General features: G+C 46.5%; 1 protein-coding gene across 1 annotated transcript; it reads right to left on the bottom strand.

Moving 5' to 3' along the window:
- Positions 1-578: 578 nt before the first annotated feature.
- On the bottom strand, positions 579-8533 carry LOC114592121 (uncharacterized). Its single transcript, XM_077920799.1, has 2 exons — positions 8390-8533; positions 579-2556 (listed from the first exon to the last, which is right to left on the bottom strand). The coding sequence occupies exons 1-2, from the start codon at positions 8472-8474 to the stop codon at positions 1880-1882; spliced, it is 762 nt and encodes a 253-aa protein (XP_077776925.1). The 5' UTR covers positions 8475-8533; the 3' UTR covers positions 579-1879.
- Positions 8534-23806: the final 15273 nt, after the last annotated feature.

The raw sequence follows: 23806 nt of genomic DNA, 5'->3' as shown, positions 1-23806 counted from the left end.
TCCTTTATTTCTTGAAAAACTGAACCACGGGGATTGAGGGCCATCCATCAGAAGAGGATAATTTAAAAGGGTGACAGCCCCACCACAGCAATCCCATAACCCACCAAGCATTGTATGATGGAGTGAATTTAACAGCAAAGTCCTCTTTGGATGTTGCTATCAACACCCGACTAAAGACTTTAGAGAGAAACTGGAAATGTGTGTTGTTCCTGTTGAACACTTAAATTTGGGCAGGGATGGGGCAGTCCGGAGAAAAGCCAGGAGACTTTCGAGAGTTCTTCTTTCAGCGTAGCTTTATGGCCTCCCTTCTCTGTGCCGTTTCCTATAGATGTCTGTTGCACCACAATATTAGAAATGAAGAGGGAAAGCTCTGATTTGTGTTAGTGATTTCCACCTCAGATTGGGAAGGCGACTTAGTTCAAAACTCCAGATCTGCTGGATGCTGTTAGACTCCTTTCCAGCATTGCAGTTTCGTTCCCATTCTTTTCTACCCCTCTCCCCAAACTAGCAAGATGGCCCCAGAGGGGGATTTGCTCAGAGGCCCAGGATCTGTTCCAAAAGAAGACCATTAGATGGCATTACAGTACATAGGATTTTAATACAAGCATTTTGGCCCGACGAGAATACAAAAAAAAGGCTTTGCTTCCAAGTGACATAATGGTACATAACAAAAGCAGGTGACAAGAGGTGGCAGAGGTTCTTTAATACATTCTGCTTCAAAAAGAGAGAGAGAGAGATGCACAAAACAATCAGGCTGACATCACAAGCAACTATAAAACAATTTTGATACAAACAGCCCCTTTGATTTTGCCATCTCAGGCAGGTTTAACTCCCCTCAGGGCTGCACTACGCTATGCAGGCCTGGTCCAAGATGGCCGTCGGCTTCACTTATGTTGGCACAGACAAAGCCTGCCCAACTAGGTCATGTAAACTGGTTCTTAATCAAGCGACGAGCTAGCAACTATTGCTTGAGCAAAGGATTTTGGCGCCTGACTGGACATGTCGATCCATATGACATACTTTAACCTACTGAGCCACTGTTTCAGACATCTGGGACTGGGACAGACTTGTGACACCAGCAAGCTGAGAGCAAGTGATTTTGTGTTGGGATCTGGGCTACCAAGGGGGGTTGAGAAGGGAGGGTTTCCTAATGGAAAAAGCAAGGGGGCATTGATTGGGAAACAGCTACCCTACAAATTTGAAACTGGATGGCCATGGGAGGGCAACCAAGATGATCAAGGGTCTGGGAACCAAGCCTTATGAGGAACGGTTGAGGGAGCTGGGTATGTTTAGCCTAGAAAAGAGGAGACTGAGAGGAGATATGATAGCCATCTTCAAATCATCTGAAGGGCTGTCCCATGGACAATGGAGCAAGCTTATTTCTCCTGCTCCTGAGGGTAAGACCCGAACCAATGGATTCAAGTTTACAAGAAAGGAGATTCCGACCAAACTTCAGGAAGAGCTTTCTGACAGTAAGAGCTGTTTGACAGTGGAACAGACTCCCTTGAGAGGAGATGGACTCTCCTTCCTTGGAGGTTTTTAAGCAGAGGCTGGACGGCCATCTGCCAGGGGTGCTTTGGTTGAGATTCCTGCCTTGGGCTAGATGACCGCCAGGGTTCCATCTCTGATTCCTCCAGAAAACTCTTGTAGCTCTATGGCGGTTTGGAGCATATTTGTTAGGCAAAAGTTCTGAAAACTCCTTGGATAGGAGGACTCATAACCGTGTCTTTTGAATGTGTTTTATTTTTTTTTTAAGGGTAGGGGTCCTAAAGTTTTGGGGGAAAACACAGCCTAAGATCACATACTCCTCTCAGAAGAGTTGAGCTGACATTCCACCCACCCTGCCTCAAGTTCCCAGGATGTGGACCAGCCTTTTGCCCTAACAGTTTTGAGTGCAAGGGTTTTCTTTATCCCCGCTGTCTCGCTGTCCGCCTGGCTGCACACTTGCAGGGACGGGCCCGTAGCTGCCGTCATACGTGCCTCTCGGCCCGTATGCTACGGACCCGCCGCTGTAAGTCGATCCCCCTGCCACTGCTCCACCGCCGCCGTATGGATATAGCCTAGGTGGCTCGTTTCGTATTGGGATGTAGCCTCCACCCCGCTCCTCAGCAGTCGGTATGTAAGGGAACCCAGGTCTCTTCCACACTGGGCGGGGAAAACCCTGGCTGTTATATCCAGGGCCATAGCCATATGACCCAACGCCAGCCCCATAACCTGGCATGCCAGGTTTCACATTTGGTGCCCATAACGGAGGAGGGAGCGTCCCTCCAAATATAGACCCCAACAGCCCAGGCCGGCTTGGCTTGCCAGATTGGAAGGGGCTCGCCCCTGGTGAACTGGGACCACTTGTAGAAGAGCCCCCTGCCTGTCCCCCAAAGGTCGCAGGGCTGCCTCCCACTATGCGGGTGTCTCCTCCATCAGGGATGCAATCTCTTCGCCCCATTGACGAGACGTCGGGCTGCATGAGGCCGCTGGGCAGAGAGTTCCGCTGGACCCCAGGAGGCATGGGCTGCAGGTCTTCCGTGGACGACCCTTCGATGCATCTGGAGGCTGAGCCTAGAAAGAGACAAAGCGGCCGGTTACAGGAATAGTACCATGGCATTCTGGGATGCGCCACGACAACCTGTCCTGTTGCCTTTGGTCTGCCAGTGCAGTTAAAGGTGTGGAGGCTCAGGGAGCACTGACGCAGAACGGAGACAATGGCAAGAGAGAAGAGGGGAAGAGGGGAAGAGCCAGGCCCAACCCACTACGTGGTTCTGTGGTAGAGCCCCTGCCTGGCTGCTAAGTCTACAATAACTTTTGGTGAACGAACTCAGATAGCAAGCCCCCTCTGTAAATCCTGGAGTCTGTTAGAGCAGGCATGTTCAACAGGTAGATCGAGATCTGGACTTTGACTCCCCTAAAGCCTTGCACCCCCACCAAAAAAACGGGCTTTCCTCCTCCCTAAAAAAAAGCTCAACAAATAATTTGACCTGAACCCCGACAAAGGGGGTAGATCACTGCCAGTTTTTAACTCTGTGAGTAGATTGCAGTCTCTTGGGAGTTGGCCACCCCTGTGTTAGAGGCTACAGCGATGGGAAGCTAGGTGGACCAAGGATCTGCCTTTGCACCAAACATTTAAAGCACTGCGATACCACTTTAAGCAGTCATGGCTTCCCCCAAAGAATTCTGGGAGCTGTAGTTTGTTAGGGGAGCTGAGATGCTCCATTACCCTCGCAGGTTCCCACAGCGGTTTAACAATAAATCTCTCTTCACGTGGGAACTCTAGAGATGGTAGCTCTGCGAGGGAAATACTGTAGGGGTTTTTCTAATAACTCTCAGCACCCTTAACAGCAGCTCCCAGAATTTGTTTTGCTCATGTGTACAAATATTATGCAGATTTAATTGGGTCAGTTAAACGGTTGCTTGCTTTTGCTTTTTTAAAAGGTGCACTTTTTTACAGTGGTAGCTGGTCCATTACGGCAAAAGGGTATATTGCTCCACCACTGTGTGTGTGCCAGTTCCCATTTGACAGCGTTCTTACTTACAACCAGTCCATACCTGTCAGTTTCCTCCTCCTAAGTTAGTGTTGCCCTTGTAAACTCAGAAGGGAGAAAGACTGGGACAAGACTTGCCTGTCATTGGCTCTGGCTCCCCCTATTGTTGACCTCCCTGCCTTCCATCCAATCAGGTCCACCAGGCACGGCTGTTTTCGTTTGGTTTTTAAAATTTTAAAGAAGTCTAGGCTGCCCCTCAGTTCAGCAATCGGGATGCAGTAAAATTGACTCAACACAAAATCGCTTTAACTGAATGACAGCCCTCGTTTTTTACATCTTAATGGAGTTGAAAGGAAGGCACTCAGGAATGCTGTCAAGCACCTTAATTACCAGGCTCACATTGGAGAATCATTCTTTCCACAGCAAGTCACGAGGATCTTTAAAATCAGTTTCAGCTTGTGCTGAGTGAGGCCACTGATGGATGACGAGATTCTTGGAAGCACAAGGAGGGAAGGCAGGAAAGCAGCTTGCTAAGATGGGAGGAGTAGGCTGGGTACCACAACCCGTGGGTGGCATAGAAGTCTAGGGGTGTGGAGAACACAGACTGCCGCTCACAACAACCAAAGCAAACAAAGGCTTATTGAGGACGCTTGCTTTCAGTTCACACGCTCTGTGTGTGTCAGGGAGGGGCAACTGGGAAAGGGGTGGGGTGGGCCCTTCTGTGGGAATGTTGACATGAGCAAATCTCTCGGGGACACGGGCACCATGCTTTCCATTAAAGAGGAATCAGGACGCCTAGCTCCTTCATCGCAGATCTGTGCCTCTCCTCCAAACATGGTTGAGCTCCCAATTCCCATCGGTCCCAGCCAACATATATAGCTGGTGGTCAGGGATGATGGGAGTTGTACTCCAGGGATATCTGGAGCCGTGCTATTTTTTCTAGATAAAAAAGGTGCCGGAACTCTCCATGAACTCTCCTTGTTCTCTTTTCATGGCAATGGCGCCCACCTGAGAGGTGCCGGAACTGAGTTCGGGTGAGTTCCAGCTGGGGGGGGGAGCCCTAATCTGGAGGGCCGCATGTTGCTCATCCCTCCTCTAACACCTCCTGTGTCTCACCCGGCAGCAAACAAATTATTGGAACAAAAGGGGAGTTGCTGCATTCTGGGTTTGCTAAGGTGGAGTAACCGAAGAGCTCATGAGAACCTAGTTGCAATTGGGCAGGTAGGTGGGAAGGATTCCAAGAGTGTTGGAATATAGCTGGTTGATTGTGATCTATGCTCACCCACATTTTACCCTTTTGTCCAAATGTGGACATGCACATCAGTGGCTTTAAATGCAGCAAGATCATTTGGCCCCGCTCCGTTTCAAGTTGCAATCGCACAGTGCTGTACACACCAGAGAGAGAGGCTGGGAGTGTCTTTTTCCAATGCACATCATCCTTTTGGTTTTCCCACTGCTGTAACCCCAGATACCCCTATTGATGAAGCTGTCGTCTGCCCACGTGCAATGGCTCAGACGTACACACCAACGTTTAACAGCGAAGTAAATGTGCCTTAAGTTTTCCTTTTTGGGCTGAGGCTGGTTTGAGGAGGAATGCATCAAATGGCAGTATTTGTCGAGAAACCACAAGGTATCTCTGCGTCGTGGGTAATGTGTGTTTACAAATTTAAAAGCCAGCAGTGGGAGTGCGCCGGAGCCAGAGTAAATGGCAATGTGTACGCAGCCTCGGATAATGCAAAGTGAGAAGAGGCAGTGGGGAGTTATCTGAGACATTTGCTCCGTTAGTGTATATAGTACAGTGGTACCTCGAGTTAAGATGGTTCTGGAGGTCTGTTCTTAACCTGAAACTGTTCTTAACCTGAAGCACCACTTTAGCTAATGGGGCCTCCTGCTGCCGCCACGCTGCCAGAGCACGATTTCTGTTCTCATCCTGAAGCAAAGTTCTTAACCCGAGGTACTATTTCTGGGTTAGCGGAGTCTGTAACCTGAAGTCTATGTAACCTGAAGCGTATGTAACCTGAGGTACCACTGTACATACAAATGTATCGTATGAGCGCAAGCCTGCGTTTGTAGCACACTTGCAAGCACAGTAGAGGTGTTGAACGCCAATTTTGCACCTGCGCAAGGAGCACTGCTTTACAGACTGGAGACATTCTGCAGGATACATTTATGGAAATTGACTCAATAAGTGTCTGCTGGATCAGGCCAATTGCCCATCTAATTCAACATCCTGTTCTCACAGTGGCCAACCAGGTGCCTGTGGGAAACCCACAAGTAGGATAAAAGCACAAGAGTATTCTTGCAGTTTCCAGCAACTATGCATCTACTGCCATGGCTGGTTTTGGAAGCCATTAGCCACCATCTAGATCCATCCTGTCCTTTCTTATGAAAAGCTGCGTTGGACGCATTTCCCCTGCACAAACCAGCCTTGATCTGAATTAAGAATAATTCACGCCTTATCCTCCAGTGTCGCAACTGCTAATCACCGCACCAGGCACGCCCACAAATTTGATACCCGATACTGCCTCTCATTCCCAAGCGCTGAGTGCATTTGGAACATTACCCAGGAATTCTGGCTCCCAGCCACAAAACATTTTCCTAATCTATAAGTAATAAAACAAAAGCATGGCTTTCATCGCTAGGGACGGACTCATCTCTCCTATAGGACATTCGCCCCAGGCAATGGGCAGGCCAAGAGCATCGTGTTAACAAGATCCAGGTCAAGTGCTGGCAATAATCGCAATAAAGGCAAACATGAGAGAAGGGGGGGAGAACAAGACTAGGAAAAATGAAAAGGGAAGAAATGATCTGCATTGGCAATATTGCATTACCATCATCCACTCTCAAGATTCTAGTCTTCTCTCCACCTGCATTTACATCTTATCTCCCATTTCAGTCTGTCTGCTCTAGGTGTGCAAGTTGATTCTTGTTTGTTTGATTACTAGCATATGATTTTATGCTGTTAACCACATTGTAAACCACCCTTAAATGGTGGTTTACAGTGGGCAAATAAATCAATGAATATTGGATCTTCTTCTTCTTACTCCAGCTTTAAGGCACAGTGCCGTGCCATTCCCTAGGGGTGGACCAGCTCTCATTTTCTGCAATTGGAGCAGTGCTGCAAATTTCCTTCCACATTCCCCTGCTATCATTCCCCATCCATTAGCGAGAAAAGAAATTGCATTCAACAATTATCAAAGAGGAGGGGAAAAATTGGGTCAAATTCTCGTGTGCGGGGTACGATGAGAGCTTTTTGTTGTGGTAACCTTACTTTTGAAATGGAGGAGAGGTTTGTGAACGTCCCTTTTTTTACCATACTGCAAATCCTCTTTCCAGGGGTCTACACTCTGTAGCTTCACTGGGCGCTTGTGTTTCCTGAAAACCACCTGACACCATCAGCTGGGCTTCCTTGTAAGTACAGGAGGCGAGGGAGACTTTCTACCAATGCTACTGACAGCTGTTTATTGTTGTTTTTAAGTGAAGCCTTTTAAAGAAATCAGCATGGGTTGTTTTTTTTAAAAGAGAATTTTTCTTGAATAAAATAATCATGCACAGCAGTCTGAGACACTTCCTGGCTTTCTGTGCTTCAGTTAAAGCCCGAAAGAATAACAGGATCATAGAATTGTATAGTTGGAAGTCTAGTCAAACCCCCTGCAATGCAGGAATATGCAACTGTCCCAAATGGGGATCAAACCTGCAACCTTGGTGTTACCGGCATCATGCTCCAAGCAACTAAGCCATCATGAGATGTAGGGAAGGGATTTTGCTCAGTGGCAGAACGCATGCCTTGCATGCAAAAAGTTCTGGGTTCAATCTCAAGCATCTCCAAGACCAAGTTGACAGATGGGCAGAACCACTCTCCTGCTAATCACCTGGTGTCAGCTGACACTTTTATACACACATAACATACTGCTGTCTATAGCAGACAGCCTCCCTGGCTTCCTGTACTTACAGGGGAGCCTGACAACCAAGGATTGACAGAGCCTGAAAATCCTCTTTTGGCTGAGCCAAAAGCTCATTGCCTGCCCCACCCCCCAATACCCAAAATGCCTTGTTAAGATATAGGCAACTTAGCAAATCTAAAAAATCCCAAATAGCAAAGGAGTCAGGTAAGAACCGAAGAAGACCCTGCAGGACCATCGTATCCAACATTCTGTTCTCACAATGGCCGCCCAGATGCCCGTGGGAAACCGGCAAGCTGGACCTGCACAAGAGCCCACGTTCCTCCTGTGGTTTCCAGCAGCTGGTGCTCAGAAGATAGATTGAGGGACTATTAGGGATTTACATACCCTCCAACATTTCTCTGATGGAAATAGGGACGTCCAATGCTATTTTTATAGAAAAAGCCCTGGGGATGTCCTATTCCATACCCTCCAACATTTCTCCAATGAAAATAGGGACATCCTAAGGAAAAGGACGCGGGTGGCGCTGTGGGTTAAACCACAGAGCCTAGGACTTGCCGATCAGAAGGTCGGCGGTTCGAATCCCCGCCACAGGGTGAGCTCCCGTTGTTCGGTCCCTGTTCCTGCCAACCTAGCAGTTCAAAAGCACATCAAAAGTGCAAGTAGATAAATAGCTACCGCTCCGGTGGGAAGGTAAACGGCGTTTCCGTGCGCTCCTCTGGTTCGCCAGAAGCGGCTTAGTCATGCTGGCCACATGACCCGGAAGCTGTATGCCAGCTCCCTTGGCCAATAAAGCGAGATGAGCGCTACAACCCCAGAGTCGGCCATGACTGGACCTAATGGTCAGGGGTCCCTTTACCTTTAAGGAAAAGCGGGGCATTCCCGGATCAAATCAGAAACTGGGATGGCTTCTTTAATTCCGGGACTGTCCCTGGAAAATAGGGACACCTGGAGGGTTTGCATTGACGATGTCTGAATGACAATAAGCCCTCCAGCCCCACCAAACCATACCTTGCAGGTGGAGACACAGAACCAGGAGGAAGGCCACAGAAGTCATGCCACAGAAGGGCCATCGCCCAGGACTTCCACAGTTCATCTTGAGAGGCCTCTAAGAGCAGGAAGAGGAGAAGAAGTTCTGCTTCCCTCTGCTGACTCTGCCTTTGAGTGACAGAAGTATCCTGCTCCCTCCCTCTGTGCTCTGGGACTTATATCACCGGAGCCCAGCCCCGCCCAGCCTTGAAAACAGCATCCCGAGATGCTGCATTCCACCTGCTGTATCACTGCGGTTGGCCACACCTGTCAGCCCTGCCATTAACCTGATGGTGCTTTCGGGGCAACAAGGTGATTGGGTGGGAAAATGGGAGGAGCCTGTGATGTAGCAAGTGAAACCTGGAGGGGATCGGGATGGGTTTTAGGGAGGTAAATATGGAGAAAAGTGAGTCGTGGATAAGCGGGGTTACTTAGCCTCTCCAATGAGGAAGAATGGTTATGAGAAAGTGTTAAGGGACACCAAACTTTTCTCCAGGCTAGGCTGCCATGTTTTCGTTATCAGCTGCATGTCTGAGAGGAATACATTCAGCAGGATAAGGGTTTCATAGAACCATGGAATTGTAGAGCGGGAAGGAATCCAACCCCCCTGCAATTCAGGAATCTCAATTTATCACAGGCATTACCTGTCCAGGGACAGGGCGCCTTATGTGTACTGAGGGGGCATTCTATGCTTCTTTTTTTAAATTGATTTTTATTAAACGTTTTCAACATAAAAGACAATAAAAATCACACTAATGTTAAAAAGAAAAATAGAAAAAAGGAAGAATAAGGAAAGGAAGGAAAAGAAGGAAAAGAAGAAGATTAAGGAAATTACAAAGTTCTCTATACTCTCAGAAGAGTTTGGATTTGGATTTGATAGCCTGCTTTATCACTACCCTAAGGAGTCTCAAAATGGCTAACTATCTCCTTTCCCTTCCTCCCCCACAACAAACACTCTGTGAGGTGAGTGGGGCTGAGAGACTTCAGAGAGAAGTGTGACTGGCCCAAGGTCACCCAGCAGCTGCACGTGGAAGAGCGGGGAAGCGAATCCGGCCACCAGATTATGAGTCCATCACTCTTAACCACTACACCACACTGGCTCAGGGGCAGTCTCTGCTTTTGACCTGCTCTGGGCTATGGGTTGGAGCCTCACCTTGGGTGAAAAATTTCTGCATTGCAAGGGGTTGGGCTAGATGACCCACATGGTCCCTTTCAGTTCTACAGTTCTATGATTCCAGTGGTAGTTTCATTTCCCTTCATCTCCATGCTAAGCTGTGTTTGGCCTGCTGGAGTTTCTGGTTGTCCCCTTGGTGCCAATGGGCTGGGACCAGCTAAGTCATGGGTAGGCAAACTAAGGCCCGGGGGCCGGATCCGGCCCAATCACCTTCTCAATCCGGCCCACGGACGGTCTGGGAATCAGTGTGTTTTTACATGAGTAGGATGTGTCCTTTTATTTAAAATGCATCACTGGGTTATTTGTGGGGCCTGCCTGGTGTTTTACATGAGTAGAATGTGTGCTTTTATTTAAAATGCATCTCTGGGTTATTTGTGGGGCATAGGAATCGGTTCATTATTTTCCCCCGAAATATAGTCCGGCCCCCCAACAAGGTCTGAGGGACTGCTGAAAAAGTTTGCTGTGTGAGGCTAACAATTTCCGCTCGTGCAATGGAATTTCCCATCCCTCTTCCTTCCACATGTGCCCACCACATCACCTCCCAATCTGCTCCAGATGGTTGCGGGGAAACCCAGATCAGATGTTGAAGAGCAGAGGGAGGAGAAGTCCTGTTGTACTCGTGGAAGTCTTTCTGCTTGCACAGTGACAAAGGCTGTTGTGCAGCTCTGCAACCGGTGTCCTGCTGCCACTGGTTTCGGAAGCAACGTACACACCGCCTAATCCACAATTCGTATCTATCCTGCACCTATCCTTTTGTTTTCGATGCGCTTTTCCCCAAACTGGCTTTGATCCGAACTGAGAAAAACGATGGTCTTGCTTGTGCTGTGAACTGACAATGTGTACACGGCCCTTGTTGAATACACCCAATGCCGGATTTACATATAAGCTAAACAAGCTATAGCTTAGGGCCCCACTCTCTTGGGGGACCCAAAAAAATTAAAGGAAAAAAGATGTACATTTCCAAAATATAAGATAAAAAACAAATAAAATAAAATAAAACCTACATACAGCAACAGTGTTTTGTGTTGTGTAGGCTCCTATGAATTACCATATAGCATATATTCAACAGGGACGCGGGTGGCGCTGTGGGTTAAAGCCTCAGCACCTAGGACTTGCTGATCGAAAGGTCGGCGGTTCGAATCCCCGCGGCGGGGTGCGCTCCTGTTGCTGGTCCCAGCGCCTGCCAACCTAGCAGTTCGAAAGCACCTTCAGGTGCAAGTAGATAAATAGGGACCGCTTACCAGCGGGAAGGTAAACGGCGTTCCGTGTGCTGCGCTGGCTCGCCAGGTGCAGCTTGTCACGCTGGCCACGTGACCCGGAAGTGTCTGTGGACAGTGCTGGCTCCCGGCCTATAGAATGAGATGAGTGCACAACCCTAGAGTCTGTCAAGACTGGCCCATACGGGCAGGGGTACCTTTACCTTTACTATATATTCAACACAAAAAACAGCAACAATTTGTTGTTGACAAAGGACAGCTGGACATACAAAGGGCCCCATTACCTTCAGTAGCTTAGGGCCTCATCAAACCTAAATCCGGCCCCGCGGATTCAGACATTGTGCGGAGGGCATGTTCATCTTTGCTTTAGTACTGTGGTGAGTGCAGGCCTTCTTTGGTGTCCGGTCATTACAATGCCATTCTTGGCCATATTCTGCACCGCAGTGATTCATGCTGAAGAAATCATTACAAAGCACTTTAACATTCCCTTCCTTTCATATTAGGTACCATGGTGATTAATGCTTCATTACGCAACAATTTGATTACGGGCAATTTCGTTGCCTTCCTTTCATATCTGGTACTTTGTATAACTGAGCCACTGAAGTTATATATTTTGCATTCTATCTACCTAGTTTTGTTTGATAAAGAAAGACTTCTTGTGAAGAAGGTTGAAATAACATTGTGAAACAGTTTGCATAAACGTCCGTGATAAAAATAAAAATTAAATTACTGTATTTTTCTTTGTATAGGACTATATTTTTTCCTAATTTTTTGAAGTTTAAAATAAGGGGTCGTCTTATACACGGATAGTGCATAGTGCATTTTCTTAATTTTGAGTCCCCTTAAAAAGGGTGCGTCATATACACGGGGGCGTGTTATACACGGAAAAATACGGTAAATAACAGCAGCAAGACACATGAACAATGTTTGAGCAATTAGTTCTTCTGCATTCAACCATTGTGAAATTTGCTGACTTGATAAGTACTTCACCACTCGGCTACTTTGATCAGATGATATGTCTTTGAACAAACAGTGCTTTCCACCTGAAACGCAGAACTGGCCAATATATACAGCAGTGAAGAAAACTAAAGTGGTCTATAAAACAAAGAACAGCTGATACAAACTTGTTGAATTCCCAATCACCCATGAGGTTCAGATATATAACTTTTCTTCCTTGCTAACCTAGATCACATACATCCTATACATTTAAGGCGCTCTCTTAGCACTTGAGCAGTGATGACACCCACCAAAGGGTCCCACAGTTTGTTAAGGCGGAGCCACAATTCTCAGCACCCTTAACTAACTACAGTTCCCAGGATTCTTCATTTCTACCAAGATTGTACAAGAATGCTTTAAAAGTATGATGTTAGCGTGACCCTAGTCTCTTTTTCTTCTCCACCTCCTTGACTACCATCAAAGCTGTAACCAGTGCTTTTTTTCCTAAAAAAATGTTTAGGGGTACTCTCATTTTCCTACTCATATTAAAATACTGCCCCTCAATGAGGCCAAACTTAGATTCACAAAATGATGATGATGATGATGATGATGATGATGATGATGATGATGATGGCTGGATTTCCCCAGCCACTCTGGGCAGCTTCCAACAAGAGATTAAAAATACATTAAAACTTCAGTCATTGAAAACTTCCCTAAACAGGCCTGCCTTCAGATGTCTTCTAAACGTCAGGTAGTTGTTTATTTCTTTGACATCTGATGGAAGGGTGTTCCACAGGGCAGGTGCCACTACCAAGAAGGCCCTCTGCCTGGTTCCCTGCTACCTCGCTTTTTTCGCAGTGAGGGAACCACCAGAAGGCCCTCGGAGCTGGACCTCAGTGTCCGGGCTGAACAATGGGGGTGGAGACACTCCTTCAGGTATACTGGGCCGAGGCCATTTAGGGCTTTAAAGATCAGCACCAACACTTTGAATTGTGCTCGGAAACGTATTGGGTACGTTGAGGGGTATGCATACCCCTGCGTCCCCCCAGAAAGAAAAGCAAATGCGTTTAAGCTAGTTGGAAAAATAAAGTAACGTAACAAGAACGGCTGGAAGTCAAGTCACTTGGTGGGTGCCCGTGTGGGGTAGGTGTGTAGGCATGTTGATATGTACAGTACAGTGGTACCTCGGGTTACATACGCTTCAGGTTACAGACTCTGCTAACCCAGAAATAGTGCTTCAGGTTAAGAACTTTGCTTCAGGATGAGAACAGAAATCGTGCTCCGGTGACTCGGCGGCAGCAGAAGGCCCCATTAGCTAAAGTGGTGCTTCAGGTTAAGAACAGTTTCAGGTTAAGAACGGACCTCCGGAACGAATTAAGTACTTAACCCGAGGTACCACTGTATAGGTAGGTATTATATAGAGTAATGTAGGTATGTTTTATGTTATGAAAATAAGGTAGTGTTTTATGTATGCGTATTGTGTAAATGTCTATGTATGTATGTTAATAATAATAAAAAGAATAAAAGAGAAAAAGAGAAAAGAAAGAAAAGCACTGGCTATAACTCTTTTTAGTTCATGTTTACCTGCAGAGCACCATATACCTGAATCGGTGCTCTATAAGAACATAAGAAGCGCCTGTTCAATCAGGTCAATAGCCCATCTAGTCCAGCACCCTGTTTTCACAGCGGCCAGACAGATGCTTGTGGAAAACCAGCAAGCAGGATCTGAGCTCTCTCCCCTCCTGCACCTTACAGCCACTGGCTTTCAGAAGCAATCCTGCATCCAGCTGTGGACGCAGAGCACCGCCATTGTGCCTGGTAGCCCTTGAGAGCCTCACTGCCTCCTGTGGGAGTGAGTTCCGTAGTTTAAATAAATCATCAGCATTACAGCTAACCACAGCCAGTGGACTGAACATGCAGCTAGGGTGGATCCTGATCTTATCCCGTGTTTGCCTTTCTGGATACCCATCTGCATTGCAAAGCGAGGTCAGCTCAGCAAAGAATAGAGCTGGCTCAGGGCTGGCAATCCATTGCCACATTGCCTCTCGTGTTAAGCAAGAACCCGTCCTGTAGGAACCTAGTTGGCAGGGATCAAGTATCTATTTCATCACTCGAATAGAACAGGGAAAGTATTTAGGTCAGAAAATATGGGAAGGGGAATATAATATAATATAATATAATATAATATAATATAATATAATATAATATAATATAATATAATATAATATAAACAATTTATTTATACCCTGCTCATCTGGGAAAGGTGGAGAGAATTGGGATTTCTCTTTGGTGCCCAGGAGGACATGGCACAACCAAAGTTGTGAGTCCTGGATTCCTTCCATCTCCTCTTTGGGAGGAAAAGAATGAGGACGAGCAATGGGTTTTGCACAGGCATAGGCAAACTCGGCCCTCCAGATGTTTTGGGACTACAGTTCCCATCATCCCTGACCACTGGTCCTCTTAGCTAGGGATGATGGGAGCTGTAGTCCCAAAACATCTGGAGGGCCGAGTTTGCCTATACCTGGTTTTGCATGAGCCTGAGAACGGCAAATTATTGACTGGGAAAGGTGACCCCAAGGACCACTGCACGTTAGGAGGGCTGGTCTTTCAGGCTGTTTATAAGCACCAGCTGCTATTCACTATTACATCAAGAGACCTGCTTGCCACTCCAGCAGGACCTTGCGTGGCTAGACTGGCACCCACTCACCCACATAATTCTGGGTGAGCAGAAGGAAAGTGCAGGTGGAGCTCAGGCTAAGGGAGGCACCAGAGCATCCTTAGGCAAAGGCCCCTCACCCAGGAATCAAGAGGGGTTGTGCCTATAAAGAAGGTAAAGGTAAAAGGTAAAGGACCGCTGAATGGTTAAGTCCAAAGGCGACTATGGAGGTGCAGCGCTCATCTCGCTTTCAGGCCGAGGGAGCCAGTGGCGTAGCGTGGGTTGTCAGCACCCGGGGCAAGGCAAGTAATTTGCGCCCCCTAACCCATGGGGGTAGGGGGCGCAGGTAGGGGCAGAGAGCTGCGAGTGTGAGCGCGCGCCCCCCAGATGTTGCGCCCGGTGCGGTCGGCCCCCCCTGCACCCCCACGCTACGCCACTGGAGGGAGCCAGTGTTTGTCCACAGACAGTTGGGGATTTGAACCACTGACCTTCCAATCAGCAAGCCCAAGAGGCTCAGTGGTTTAGACCACAGTGCCACCTGCATCCCTTCTATATTTGAGTGCTCTCTCCCATTTAAAGAAGACTTAGCCGATTAAATGAATGAATGGATTCAGAACATGCATAGCTTTGCAAAGGACCAGGAGGGGACAAAGCCTGTATTTTGCATATTTGAATTACTTTGAAGTGGGTGGGTGTTATTATTTCATCAAGGCAAATGTGTTTTTATGTGCTCTTTTTTTTGGTACAATATTTTTATTAATTTTCACAAAAACATTACATTTTTTTTTAAAAAGCATACAATAAAACATTTAAAACAACTATATACACTATCAGTATTGAATCCACCGTATGGGAATTACTTGAATCCCCTGAATTCCCTCCACCTCCTCCCTTGGTTCCTTTATAATATTTTCATTCACGCATGTCAATAAAGCCTTTTTCTCGGATTACTTCCAATTTTTGTACATTGTCTATAATATTACACGTGTTTTTGGCAAGATGACAACAAATATAAAAAAAGAATGGTAAATGTCTATTGCATATTTACAAAAGCAATGTACACAAGTTAATACATTAGCAGGGTTTTTAAATGGGCCATTTAAAACATCACTCCAGCTTCCCAAAGTACCCAGATATTACCTACAGTAGATAACAGAAGTGTTTTCCTGCCTATTTTGAGCTGAAAGCAGTATCTGAGAAATGTGCTGTTTCACATTGCTGTGAGTTTTGGATGCTGGGGTAGGCTGCATAACTAAGTTTCTTCTAATTCTTAGACTCAATTGCCGGAGTAGCCAGACATGGTCTGTCTCGGGAGACAATGGAGGAGTGAGCCTTTAGGTGTGATGTCAAACGGTTGGAAGGGTTGTAGCGCCTGCTGTGGCTATAGAGACCAATGTGGGAGAGACATGTTTTGCTGCAGCTGGGGCAGATGAAGGCGTCCGGTTGTGCCGAGGCAGAGGCACCATAACATTTCTTCTTTCTGCGCTCCTCCAAGTTTCTTAGTAATGGCCCCCCTAATTATGGGTCCTTAAGGGGACGTGGGTGGTGCTGTGGGTTAAACCACAGAGCCTAGGGCTCGCCGATCAGAAAGTCGTCGGTTCGAATCCCCGCGACAGGGTGAGCTCCCGCTGCTCGGTCCCTGCTTCTGCCAACCTAGCAGTTCGAAAGCACGTCAGAGTGTAAGTAGATAAATAGGTCCCACTCCAGTGGGAAGGTAAACGGTGTTTCCATGCGCTGCTCTGGTTTGCCAGAAGTGGCTTGGTCATGCTGGCCACATGACCCGGAAGCTGCACGCCAGCTCCCTCGGCCAATAAAGTGAGATGAGCACCGCAATCCCAGAGTCAGTCACAACTGGACCTAATGGTCAGGGGTCCCTTTACCTTTACCTAAGGTAACAAAGGAAGTGGCTCTGTGCCAAAGGGCAAATGGGTGCCCCCCCAACTGTCTGTTAGTTCAAATGAGAAAGGCCAAAGTTGAGGGGCGTGAACTAGAATCTAAAAACAGGATGGGCAGCTGAAAGACAGAGCCATGCCTTAATGATATTTTCAGTGGATTATATCATGTGATATGATTCTGAAAGACTTCCTAGACCAGGCACAGGGAATCTGTGACCTTCCAGATATTTGTTGAACTACAACTCCCATAATTCCTGCCTATTGGCCACGCTGGCTGGAGATATTGGGAGTTGGAGTCCCCCACCCCCAGATGCCCCATCCTAGACAATGTATTACAGATGAGCAGGTAAGTTTGGCTTCATTTGTATCTGCAGTTTATGCCACCTATTATTTAAGTGATAGAATGCCAGATACCATTTAATGAATATATTTAAGTGCTCTCTTAGAGAAGACTTAGCTGATTAAATGAATGAATGGATTCACAACATGCATAGCTTTGCAAACATCTGCATAAAATAATAGGAAATACAAGCACACTTTTGTTTACACAGAATTATAAAGTTGGGAGGGACGCTGAGGAGCATCTAAGTCTAACCTCCTTACGGGAATCAAACCTGCAACCTTGGCGTTACCAGCAACGCACTCTAACCAACTGAGCTATCCTGCTGAGCTGATAATAATTTGCATATGCAGTACATAAACATGTTCCCAATACCTCACATTAATATTACTAACATATTCTTCAACATCAACTTAGTTGGTCATGTTGTGCGGATGCCTGATTATCGTCTTGCAAAGCAACTACTTTATTCCGAACTTAAAAATGGAAAGCATAATGCCGGTGGTCAACAAAAGAGGTTTAAAGACTCTCTCAAGGCAAATCTTGAAAATGTAGTATAAACACCAACAACTGGGAAACACTTGCCTGAGCACACTCCAATTGGAGAACAGCCTTTACCAAAGGTGTCATGGGTTTTGAAGACACTCGAACTCAGGACACAAGGGAGAGACGTGCTAAGAGGAAGGCAAGCTTGGCAAACCCTCACCGTAATCAACTCCCACCAGGAACCAATGTCCCCACTGTGGAAGGACGTGTGGATCCAGAATTGGCCGCCACAGCCACTTATGGACCCAGTGTTAAAACCATGTTTATGGAAGACAATCTTACTCAGTTACAAGTAAGAAAGAAGAAACTTGATAAAATGGAGTTATGCAAGGGCAGGATACTGCAGGATAGCACATGCTTTTGGACTCCGGTGTGATGATCACAGAGTCATAGACATGTACCATCTTAGAAAAGGCATTCCCTTCTATGAAGGAGATAAATGAGGAAACCTTTAGTATGCAAAAGCCACAGGAGTCGACCGTATTCCTTCTGACAAATGGCAAATGGAGCTCTGGAACATGTGACCGGGAAGGCTTTGGCTTCCTGGACTTGCTGCCACCTCAAATTGCTTCCTCTTTACTCACGAGCTCCATTTAAGGATTATTTTAATTGGCTAAAGACTGAGCAATGCCGTTCCTCAGATAAAAAGCGCCACGCAACAGGTTGTTACTGCTACTGACAACAGGATCAGAGTCACTGCTTAATACCTGGTTATCCCTCTGTTACTTTGATCCTCAATTGTCTATTGTGGTCATGGCAAGGGCTGCAGCATCATTGGACGCAGGCTAGCCATAAAACTCCTAAGTACCAGTAATAAACAATGACCAAGGCTGACAGCATGCCTGTTACAAACTCTGATTTGTATTGTTAGAAGGCACCTAAAAGTGTGGGGGAGTTATTGTTTTGTGTTTTTATTATATATTTTTCTGTTTTTCACTTGTATTTTTATGCTGTGAACCGCCCTGAGATATACAGATGAAGGTTGGTAGACAAATTTAATAAATAAAATGCATACATACATAAAAGGTTATCTACTCCAGTGGTCCCAAAACTTTCCCCCCTATGGGCTACTTGAGAATTGCTGGTGGTCTTCCCGGCGGGAAGGTAAACGGTGTTTCCGTGCGCTGCTCTGGTTCGCCAGAAGTGGCTTAGTCATGCTGGCCACATGACCCGGAAGTTGTACATCGGCTCGCTCGGCCAATAAAACGAGATGAGCGCCGCAACCCCAGAGTCGGCCACGACTGGACCTAATGGTCAGGGGTCCCTTTACCTTTACCTTACATACAGCAACAGTGTTTTGTGTTGTGTAGGCTCCTATGAATTTCCATATAGCATATATTCAACACAAAAAACAGCAACAATTTGTTGTTGACAAAGGACAGCTGGACATATAAAGGGCCCCATTACCTTCAGTAGCTTAGGCAGGCATAGACAAACTTGGCCATCCAGATGTTTTTGGCCTACAGCTCCCATGAATCCTAGCTAGCAGGACCAGTGGTCAGGGATGATGGGAATTGTAGTCCCAAAACATCTGGAGGACTATTTGCCTATGCCTGTCTTAGGGCCTCATCAAACATAAATCCGGTGCTGGACACACTCCACAGAAAACCAATCCTTCACCCTTCAAATAAGAGGAAACACTCCTCACAAGAAATAGATATTTGAGTTCCCAAAGCAATCCCAAAGCCATCTCAAATATTTTCTCCGCAACAGAAGGAAGTACCTTGGGGGGGGGGGGATTCATTCCCAATAGTTATTTTCACTTGCAAAAGCCTTCAAATCCTGTAAGGATATAAACTTTTCACATGGTCTGTGACAATAGATTCAAGGACTGGGGTATTTACCATTTCAAAAGAATGACCTAGACCAGTGTTTCCCAACCGGTGTTCCGCGGCACACTAGTGTGCCGCGAGACGTTGCCTGGTGTGCCGTGGGAGGGAGGCGGGCGAGTCGGGCGGCGAGAGGCGGGGCGGCGGCGGCATCTCCTGCTGGATGCAAATCCAAACATGGCGGGCGCCTCCCTCGCTCCTTTGTAGGCGGACCATCGAGAGAGAAAGAAAAGGAGGCGAAAGAGCGAGAGAAGGCGCCTGCGCGGAAAGAGGAGCGAGCAGTGTGCCTGCGCGCCGCGGCGCCCGAGTGCAGTGAAATTCCGTGAAGAGGGGAGGGGGGGCTGGAAAAGAGAGAAAGGAAAGATTTTTCATTTTTAAAAAAAAAATGGAAGAGGGAAAGAAGAGAAAAAGCGGCAGAAGCTGAGGGGAAGGTTTCCGTGAGGGAGAGAGAGAGAGAAACGCGGGGCTGGCGGGACCCCTCCTCTTCCGCCACGCGTCGCCCGCCACCGCCTCAGAATCTCCTCAGGAGCGGCGGCGGCTGCTCCCCCTCGCCCCCTTCCTCCCCCCCAGCCCCCTCCCAACCCCCGGACGAGGGACGCGAGGCGGCGCCGCTGAGAGGACGGGAAGGCCCCCGGCGGCGGGGTCGGCTCGAGCAAGGAGGGGCGAGCGCTAGCCGTCTGGCTCTAGCCCGGCAAGAGGAGGAGGAGGAGGAGGAGCACGCCGTCGCTTCCACAGCAGCCGCCCCACACTCCCCTCCCCGGGCACCGGCGGGGAGAATGACGGAGCTCCAGTCCGCGCTGCTACTGCGGAGACAGCTGGCAGGTCGGTCCGTCCGTCGGTCGGGGCAAAACACACCACAGCGCAGGCAGAGGCAGGCAGGCCCGTCTCTCCCTGCCCCCCCTCGGACCTGGCCGGCCTGGGGTTTGCACCCCAAGCATTCATGTCCACCCCAGCTACACAAGCCACACCTTGCTCTCAGTTCGATCTGTCAAATAACTCACCTATCATTCACATAAAGAACCTAGTCTATCCTCAAACGTCAGAATGTACCTCCTCTCTAGCTTCCCCCACTTCATATAGGCACTTTCAGCCCTTACTTAACCCACCCCAGCCTGCTTACTCTTCCTTCATTTGCTATAAAAACTAAATACAGAGAGAGACTGAGAGCTGTTGACGAAGAGCTACGTGTGTGTCTTTCTTCGATTCCAGCCAGAATATCAGCTTTGTGTTCAGCCAAACAGGCCCAGGTTGCGCACTGAATAAAGTATTTTATAATTTTTCATATTTCTGTTTACTTACTATTTCATAATAAAGTAATTATAAAATACTTTCTTTGTGTTTATTTGATTCCTATTAAAGAGAGTTACTTTATATATAGTCAATATAGGCACAGAGTTAATTTTTTAAACATTTTCTAATGGTGGTGTGCCTCGAGATTTTTTTCATGAAACAAGTGTGCCTTTGCCCAAAAAAGGTTGGGAAACACTGACCTAGACTAGCCAAGATAAGGCAGTCAGCAAGAATGATCAGGTATCTTGATTGGACAGGATACAACAAGCCACACTCATATTTCTGTAGCTCTTTCTGTGATGCTGGTATGATACTTGTAGGTGGTCTTTGGCTAAGGGGTTGGGAAATTTCTAAAGTCTTTAAAAATTGTATCCGACCACAGCTGCAGGGATACTGTTAGAGATGAAAAGAAGGCAAAATCCCTACCAGAGAGGAATGGCAAATGAAGCTATTGGATTATGCCAAAACAGCAAAACTGACCGGAAAACTCAGGAACCAGGAAGACCAAAACTTTAATAAGGAATGGGGGGAAATTACAATTTACCTTAAAGACCGCTGTAAGCAGCTGAAAACATTAGCAGGACTGCAATAACACTATGGATACAATGGAGTTATAAAAAAAAATGGATTATTTTTAAAAAGAAGCAGCAGAAAAGGTTTACTAACAGAACCCCCTAAAAGGGAAGGTGGGAAGTCTAGAGATTCGGGAGAATCTTGTATTTTCGGATGTGTTGTGGTATGATTGTAAACTTAAATATGTAAAACCAAATAAAGATTATATAAATATAATAAAATAAAAGTTGTTACACACTTCTGTTCTGTGTCTTCACCTCCTTGCAAGGATGCGGTGGGCAGACTCTGATGCAACAGAAGATAAAGATCTGGTTCCTGTTGTGACGTGGGGTTTGTGATTTCAGCTCTCTTGACATAATATGCTGGAGACAGTTCTCTAGTAACACTTCTTTATTAAAGCAAACAAGACTGAGACCTGAGGAGGGGAGAGCTACATTTATAGGGACAGGGGACTCGCTAGAAAGGATACATTTTGGAGGGAACAATATCAGGCAATCACAGTCCTGCCTTTTGGAGGGAACCAATAAGACGGAGGATCCAAATACAGCAGCTTAAATGAACCAATAGTAGCTGTACCCTCTGGAACCAAAAGGCAGTTACTTTACCCTAATGCAAATACAGACAATAATAATACAGATATAAAATCCTTTGACTCAATACACAACAGTTCCTGCCTCCATTCTTCTCTCACTGATCATGGAGGACACTGAACCCCTTGATGATTTGGAAGTTCGGCTGTAAACGCCAACCACAATTTTTTTCTTATAACAATAGCAACTGCAACACACTGTGCAAACTACGGTATGGTATATTTTGTTACCGGAAAAATCCGAGGGCTCCCTTGGACAAAAAGTAAAGACACCAACCAGAGTAAATTGGAGCAAATCAGCAGCCTGTAGGCTTGGCCTTTATTGAACTGTTGCAACAGGGTGTTCCCCTCACTTGCAAGAGAGAGGAAAGACCAAGAAAAATGGTGTGCAAGGTCTTATAAAAACTTTTGGAATTCCCCTCCTGTAGCTCCAGCCCACCCCCAGAAACATCATGCATACATCACAGAAAGGAGGGGTTGAGGGAGGAGTTGTGGTGGTAACCTGAGTGTCCTGTCACCTGGCTGGTTCTTCCTTTCCCCCTCCCCATGAGTCATTTTCTGACGACAAAAGGTAGTCGCAGTTTCCTGCCCCCTGAGGGAAGATCTGATCATTGTCCTTTGTTCCAGTCCATGCTGAATCCACTCCCATATGCAAGTTCTTTGTGATCTTGATTGTCTTCTGTCTGGGATCATCAGGGTTGGCATAGCAACTGGGCAGGGCTCCTGTGGATGTGCTGGCATGGTGAAGGGATTATGGCTGACCAGAACCAAGCCACCCCCCTTTGATAGTCCTTGTCATATGGAGTAAAATAAAAATGGAACAGTGCAAATCCGATGTATGGTTGATTTTTCTATGAATTTATAACAGAAGTGTGGCGTATGTAGTGTGTGAGTGTGAGTGTGTGTGAAGTTTGTACAAACTGAATGATTGGGGTGGGGGGGTTCCTGCTACAATTTGCAGCTATACCACAGACCACTTGAATTAAGTTTTTTTTTTTTAAAAAAAATATTGGAATTTTTATTTACAACATAACATAAACCGCCACCCCACCCAAATACAGAAATCCACCCTCATTAAACGTGAACATAACATACAGCAAGCATAACATACAACAATACAACCAACCAAATAAAAGACTTCCTTTATCCTGTATCTGGCCTCCTTATTTGCTTCTTATAAACTGTTTCCTTTATGAATAATTATTAAGATTTTTCTAATTATAACTTAAATATCCACAAGTCTCCTGCAGACATTAATCAAAACAAGTCCAGGTATGTATTTTAGGGCACTGTTTTGTGAAGTATTCGCTGCATTTTCCCAGTGCTTTTTGAAACTCTTGTCTAGTGTGATCTCTAATTGCCCCTGTTAATCTAACCAGTTCAATATACCCTAACAGTTTGTCTTGCCATTTCTTTTTTGTTGGCACAATTTCTTTTTTCCAGTTTTTAGCAGTTAGGATCCTTGCCGCTCCTGTGGCATAGAAGAATATTTTCTGATCTTCTCTTGCTATACCTGCGTCCGTTATCCCTAGTAGAAAAGCTTCTGTATTTTTCATAAAGTTATACTTAAACATTTTTTTAAGCTCGTCATATACTGTGTTCCAGAAGCTTTTGGTTTTTTCTCAAGTCCACCAAACATGTACAGTGGTGTCTCGGGTTAAGTACTTAATTCGTTCCGAAGGTCCGTTCTTAACCTGAAACTGTTCTTAACCTGAAGCACCACTTTAGCTGCCGCGCCGCCGGAGCACGATTTCTGTTCTCATCCTGAAGCAAAGTTCTTAACCCAAGGTACTATTTCTGGGTTAGCGGAGTCTGTAAACTGAAGCGTATGTAACCTGAAGCGTATGTAACCCGAGGTACCACTGTATAAGTGTCCCCTCTGTTTTACCACACCTCCAGCACAGATTTGTTTTTGTCTTACACATTTTAGCTATTTTGGTAGGACTTGAGTCTGTATACCACTGGTGGGAACCCTGATCTCGTCCAAAGAGGATTACACAACTTAATGGGGGATAAGCCTATCAACAGACACAGTGGCTATGTTCTACTTCCCCTGGTGATAGTATGCCTCTGAGTGCCAGTTACTGGAGATTCATGTTGTAGGATAACCAGTCTCATATAACCAACATGCTGAAGTTAAATAATGCAGGATGAGGTGGTTAAAAGCATAGAGTAAGCTGTCCTGACTGGCTTAGCTCACCTTGGGGGGGACTAGGTAATCAAGGCTTTGTTCCCCCTGAGTCTACCAGAAAAGCTCAGCCTCGGTGAAGAGGCTAGGCTGGTTGCTGTAACTTATCCACATAGCTCTTACAAGCTATTCTTGTCTTCTTATACCCATAATTTAGGAACTTTCA

Source organism: Podarcis muralis, chromosome 2, assembly GCF_964188315.1.
Source record: "Podarcis muralis chromosome 2, rPodMur119.hap1.1, whole genome shotgun sequence".
NCBI lineage: Eukaryota > Metazoa > Chordata > Lepidosauria > Squamata > Lacertidae > Podarcis > Podarcis muralis.
This window is presented reverse-complemented; position numbering and strand designations above follow the sequence as displayed.